This window comes from Pongo abelii, chromosome 16 (genome assembly GCF_028885655.2).
Source record: "Pongo abelii isolate AG06213 chromosome 16, NHGRI_mPonAbe1-v2.0_pri, whole genome shotgun sequence".
Classification (NCBI taxonomy): Eukaryota; Metazoa; Chordata; class Mammalia; order Primates; family Hominidae; genus Pongo; species Pongo abelii.
The window spans coordinates 46,083,409-46,090,482 of record NC_072001.2 but is presented as its reverse complement, the minus strand read 5'-3'; the positions used below and the strand labels follow the sequence as shown (position 1 = coordinate 46,090,482).

Sequence of the window (7,074 nt, the reverse complement as noted above, 5' to 3'; positions counted from 1 at the left end):
GCTGGGACTACAGGTGCCCACCACCACGCCCAGCTAATTTTTTGTATTTTTAGTAGAGACGGGGTTTCACCATGTTAGCCAGGATGGTCTTGATCTCCTGACCTCGTGATCTGCCCACCTCAGCCTCCCAAAGTGCTGGGATTACAGGCTTGAGCCACCGAGCCTGGCCCCAGAACCGTATTTTAATAACATCCAGGTTATTCACTTGAACATCAAAATTCCCCAAGCCTAATTTAGGTGACTGTTAAAAATCCGCAAAAGAAAAAATAACAAATGATTTAAAAATTTTGTAATAATGAGATGCAAATGCTTATTAATAATATGTTTGAAAAAATCATACAAGTAACAAAAGTAAATTAAAATAATAATGATCTCACATTTTAAGTCCGTGAGAATAAACACTAAACCTATCTCTGGGAGGTGAAATTAACGAAGGTTTAAGTTTTCTTCTGAAAATTTTAGTGTATTTCTTTTTTTTATTTTTATTTTACACTAACACCCAGGATAAATGAGATCTGAGGGAACTACAGTATAAATTACCATAGCTTCTCTAAAAGACAATTTAACAGTGTATATTAAAAACTAAAAAAATACCCATTTACTCATTTAAGAAATATTTATTGAGGGCCTACTATGTGCCAAGCATACCAAAATATAAGCCCTCATGGGGCTTATATTTTAATGAGTGAGGATAGGAAAAAAATAATGACGGTTATAAATAATAAATAATTTATGTAATTATATATAGAAATAGTAAAGTATATAAAATAGTGTGCCCACCCTTTGATCCAGAAATTCACTTCTAGAAATTTATCCCAAGAAACTATATTAGAGATATATGCAAAAACTTAGTTACAAGCATTATTTATACAGTAGAGGGGCAAATTAGAAACGACTTAAATGTCCAACAATAGAGAAGTGATTAAAAAAATTAAGGCAGCCAGGTGCGGTGGCTTACCGCTGTAATCCCAACACTTTGGGAGGCTGAGGTGGGTGGATCACCTGAAGTCAGGAGTTCAAGACCAGCCTGACCAACATGGCGAAACCCCGTCTCTACTAAAAATACAAAAATTAGCCGGGCATGGTGGTGGGCGCTGGTAATCCTGGCTACTCAGGAGACTGAGGTAAGAGAATTACTTGAACCCAGGAGGCAGAAGTTGCAGTGAGCTGGGATCATGCCATTGCACTCCAACCTGGGAGACAGAGCGAGACTCTAGCTCAACAACAACAACAACAAAAAAAAAAAAAAAAAAAAAAGGGCCGGGGCAGTGGCTCACGCCTGTAGTCCCAGCACTTTGGGAGGCCGAGGCGGATGGATCACTTGAGGTCAGGAGTTCAAGACCAGCCTGGCCAATATGGAAAAACCCCATCTCTACTGAAAAAAAAAAAAAAAAAGCTGGACGTGGTGGGGGGCACCTGTAGTCCCAGCTACTCAGGAGGCTGAGGCAGGAGAATCACTTGAATCCAGGAGGCAGAGGTTGCAGGGAGCCAAGATCGCACCACTGTACTCCAGCCTGGGTGACAGAGCAAGACTCTGTCTCAAAAAAAATAAAATAAAATAAAAATTAAGGCGTATCTATGGCAATATGATGCAGCTAATATGTTATAATATAAATTGATAAGAGAAAATAGTCAAGACAAATTCCTCAGTGGAAAAAAATCAGACAGCAAAAGAGAATAAAGGTATAATAGTATTTTATGTTAAAATACATATACAAAAAAATACATATACAAGCTGGGCATGGTGGCTCATGCCTGTAATCCCAGCACTTTGGGAGGCTGAGGCGGGTGGATTGCCTGAGGTCAGGAGTTCGAGACCAGCCTGGCCAACAGTGAAACCTCATCTCTACTAAAAAAATACAAAAAATTAGCTGGGCGTGGTGGCGGGCGCCTGTCATCCCAGCTACTCAGGAGGCTGAGGCAGGAGAATCACTTGAACCCAGGAGGTGGAGGTTGCAGTGAGCCGAGATGGCACCATTGCACTCCAGCCTGGGAAACAAGAGCAAAACTCTGTCTCCAGAAAAAAAAAAAAAAAAAAAAAAAAAAATATATATATATATATATATATGTATATGCATGTGTATATAAGAGAGAAAAATTAGAGTATCATAATGACAAATACAATGGTTATAATGGATAGTGTGATAAAAGAAAGATGTGTGGCTGATTTCACTTTATCTATTTCTAAATTTTCCAAGTTTTCTACACTGAGCATATATTATTGATGTGGAAAGAAATGTTCTTTAAACTTAACCCAAGTTAGCATAGTCCCTATAATTCCCTTAGTTATCCTGGTTTTATAGCATCCTTAGCTATAATTCCCTTCGATATGATAACTAATATCCTTAGTTATAATTCCCTTAGTTATCCTGGATTTATAGCATCCCAAATGACTCATCCATGCCTCTGCTTCTTTTAATTCAAATCAACTTAAAAGCATTTTATTCTTCTAGACAAATAACTCACCTTTAATTTTGTAAGATTCAACTTTCTTGTCATATGTTTACAGTAGTCCCCCTTTATCCACAGGGGATACATTCCAAGCCCCCCCCCAGTGGATGCCTGAAAACACAAATAGTACCAAACCCTATATATATTGTTTTTTCCTATAAATACATACCTATGATAAAGTTTAATTTATAAATGAGGCACAGTAGATTGACAACAATAATAAAATAGAACAATTGTAACAATATACTATAATAAAGGTTACAGGACTATGGTCTCTATCTCTCAAAATATCTTATTATATATAATATTTTCAGACCATGGATGACCTTGGGTAACTGAAACCATGGAAAGTGAAACCATGGATAAGGGAGGACTACTGTATATTATTTAGGACTCTGCATTTAACATATGTAATGTTTAATTGAATTCACTTACCATGATGTAGTGATCAGTACGGAGAATAAATGATGCCAGGGGATCAAAACTGAGATGATTATTCTCTTGAAAAGAAAATATGTGGTGAACACTCTTACTTCTTCCAGCAGAATCCTAGTAATAACCACAGAAGAAAAGTAACTTTCATGTACATGGAAATATTTATAATGTTCTAAATTAAAATAAGAATCGGTTTCTAATAACTACACTTTGTTGTTGTTGTTATTGTTGTTGTTTTTCAAGGTTTCTCTCTGTTGTCCAGGCTGGTGTGCAGTGGTGCAATCATAGCTCACTGCAGCTTTCATCTTCTGTGGTCAAGTGATCTTCCTGATACAGCTGCGGGACTATAGGCACACACCACTATGCCTGGCTAATATTTAAATTTATTTTAGAGATGGAGTCTTGCTATGTTGCCCAAGCTGGTCTCGAACTCCTGGCCTCAAGCAGTCTTCCTGCATTGGCCTCCCAAAGTGCTGGCCTTATAAGTACTTTTAATAATATTTCTTAGGCCAGGCAAGGTGGCTCACACCTGTAATCCCAGCACTTTGGGAGGCTGAGGCAGGTGGATCACTTGAGGCCAGGAGTTCAAGACCAGCCTGGCCAACATAGTGAAACCCTATCTCTACTAAAAATACAAAAATTAGCCAGGCATGGTGGTACACACCTGTAATCCTAGCTACTCAGGGGGCTGAGGAGGAGAATTGCTTGAACCCAGGAAGAAGAGCTTGCAGTGAGTCAAGATCACGCCACCGCACTCCAGCCTGGGTGACAGAGTGAGACTCTGTCAAAAAAACAACAAAAAAAGCTTAAAACCTATAATTCTACATTTAAATAGTAAATATTAGCATGCACTCACATGTATTTTCCCTTTAAAAGAAAAATTTGTATTTCCCTCTGTTCCCTAAAAAGGCCTAGAAATAACAACAAAGCTAACAGTAATGAGCTACCTAGGCTGGTGCCCAGGTTGTGGTCTCAAAATAGTATTTCTCACTACAAGAAACCAGTGCTCTTTAGGGAAACAGCTCATTCCAGTTCTTGAATAGGAAGTGTACAAGAAGAAATATCTGCACTCCCATGTTTGTTGCAGCACTGTTCACAATAAGATTTGGAAGCAACCTAAGTGTCCATCAACAGATGAATGGATAAAGAAAATGAGGTACATATACATAATAGAGTACTATTCAGCCATCAAAAAAGAATAAGATCCTGTCACTTGCAACAACATGGATGGAACTGGAGATCACTATGTTAAGTAAAATAAGCCAGGGACAGAAAGACAAACATCGCATGTTCTCACTTACTTGTGGGATCCAAATATCAAAACAATTTAACTCATGGACACAGAGAGTAGAAGGATGATTACCAGAGGCTAGAAAGGGTAGTAGTAAGGGGGCTTTGGGAGGGAGGTGGGGATGGTTAATCAGTACAAAAAACATAAAAAGAACGAATAAGACCTACTGTTTGATAGCACAACAGAGTGACTAGAGTCAATAATAACTTCATTTTACTTTTAAAAATAACTAAAAGAGTGTAATTGGACTGTTTGTAAAACAAGGACAAATGCTTGAGAGGGTGGATACTCCATTTTCCATGATGTGATTGTTATGCATTGCATGCCTGTATCAAAACACCTCATGTAACCCATAGATATATACACCTACTATGTACTCACAAAAAGTAAAACTTTAAAAAAAATTTTTTTAAAGAAAAAAATGCATAAGAAAAGCTTGGAATATCTTGTCAAATCAGAAAGTAAGAAAATGAACAAAGACTACTGGGATTGTGTCAAAGGGCTTAGTAGTCAACATGAAGAGGCTTCCACTAGCCAAAGGTGGAACAATTTGAGCATGGAAAAGAATAAATGCAATGGACTGAAATACGTCAAGTATTTTTTTATACATCAATATATTTTTTAAACTTTGAATTTATAATAATACTAAATGTAAAAGACTCAGTCACCTTTGGCAGATACTAAAGAACCAACTCATTATTCTGAAAACTGGTTTAGTAAAGGGGCAATGGGGAAAGAATAATTTATCTTGCATTTTCTGTGTGAACTCTATATCTGGGTACCAAATAGATGAGATAATTTTTTCTTCATAGGACTGTTCTAATTAATATTCCTATAATAAGGAAAGAAAATGTGAATGTCACCATTTTATAACTCTAATGAAAAAAATGGATTTAGGTAAGTATCATCAATGGCTACTAAAAACTCTTAGGTGAAAAGATAATGGAGGGATGAGCCAGCAGTGTGCTGGAGCTGGCTTGACTGCTCACAAGAGCCAACTGTTAAGTTTTCAGCAATTTTGCAGGCCACTTAGCATGGCATTGGTAGCTTAAAACCAGCCATGGTAGAAATATTTATATTATGGGGATTAGTACAAATCAGGGAAATGCTGCAAATCAGGATCCCCTCTCCTTGACCCCCGTAACTTGCCCCAAGCTGGTTACTAAATATTTACCAGCACACCAGTGGATAAGGCTATCAACAGCTGAATACACTGATCCATCTTAACATTATAGAAAGAGAGACAACCAAAGATTATGTGCATCCTGTTAAAAGCATAAAAAACCAGATAAAGTACTCTTGCCAAAAAACAAACAGATGTAAATCTGATGAAACCTCTAAATCTAACTACGAATTATAGAAACTAAGGGGGAAGGGGACAGGGGAACATGTTAAATGATACCACAGGGATGTAAACAGCAAAAATCCAGAAAACAGGGAACTCCACAGGACCAAAGATTCAGTTTCCAAAACAAATACATTTTAAGGGGGAAAAAAAAGAGGGAGGAGGTAAGGGAGACAATCTATACAGTAAAAGAGACGAAAGAGACAAGTCGGTTAAATAGAATGTATGAGCCTTGATTGGATTCCAATTTGAACCAACCAAATGAAAATATACATATCTATTTATCTATCTATCTGCCTGTCTATCTATCTATGTGACATATTGGGATAACCGAACATTAGCTGGGTAGTTTGATATTATGGAGCTACTGTTAGTCTTCCAGGTATGATATGGTATCATGGTTAAGTTTTTAAAAAATAGTCCTTATCTTTTACTGATACATATTGACATATTTACAGATGAAATGATATCATGGTGCAGGGAGGGGAGATAGGGATAAAGAAGGAACGAGATTGATCATGAGTTGATAATTGTTGAGACTGGCTGATGGATACATGGGAGTTCATTATAATAAAATCTCTTTTGTATATTTAAAATTTTCCCATTATAAAAAAACTTTAAAAATAACAATAAGAACTTAACGTTTGTGTTTTTAAAGCTTTTATTGCTCAAAATGTGCTTATATTAAACTATGTTATTGTTTTAAAGCAGGAATCTAGATTTCTCTAATGTTTGAGATTAGACCTTTCTAGGGTCTACTCTTTAAATTGGCAAAGTAGGCACAATAATCCTAAACTACAGGTACTCAAACTTTAGTGGACATCAGAATCACCTGGAGAGATTGTTAAACTAGATTGCTAGGTCCTATCTCCAAAGTTTCTGATTCAGTAGGGTTCGGATGAGATCTGAGAATTTCCATTTCTAACAAGTTCCCAGATGATATTGATGCCACTAGCCCAGGACCCACATTGAAAATTGATCTAAAGGTCTAGTTGCTACTAGACTGCGGGGAACCTATAGATATTCAATAAATACAATGAGTAGGTAAAATATTAGATAATAAACAAATGTCTTCTCCCACAGATTTTGAGTTTCAAATCTGACTTATCTAAAGTTTACTGTATTTAAAAGGACAGAACTTTCCCATAAATTAATGAGGGGACCAGGTTCCCTATTTAATACTCAGTAAGTTGTTTAAAGTTATACATATAAGAAAACAGAAAACAGATCAGTCCTTGCCTGAGAATGAGGATGTAAGGAAAACAGATTGCAAAGGATACAAGAAAACTTTTGAGGGAAACGTATCATATTGCTTGTAGGCGACGACTTCAAGGATGTATACATATGTCAAAACTCACCAAATTGTATACTTTAAATATACAGGGTTTATTATGTTATTATGTATAAATTATACCTCGATACTGTTGTAAGAAATGTTAAACATACAAAAAGTATGTGATTTTACATTTTTACTAAGGATTCAACTAAGCAGCCAGAAATATTTCAAGGAATATAAGCTATGGTTTTTTTTTCTTCATAAAACTACAGAAGT

The 7,074-nt window shown here is 36.5% G+C and overlaps 1 protein-coding gene across 12 annotated transcripts in view; it reads right to left on the bottom strand.

The window, feature by feature from the left end:
• The window catches only part of TMEM62 (transmembrane protein 62), a 48,314-nt gene that overhangs the window by 17,187 nt on the left and 24,053 nt on the right, over positions 1–7,074 (bottom strand). For all 12 annotated transcript variants that reach the window (XM_009249766.4, XM_024232398.3, XM_054532692.2 and 9 more), the window contains one exon: positions 2,887–3,000. In XM_009249766.4, coding sequence (XP_009248041.2) covers positions 2,887–3,000 — 114 coding nt within the window. The remainder of the gene's footprint in view (positions 1–2,886; positions 3,001–7,074) is intronic.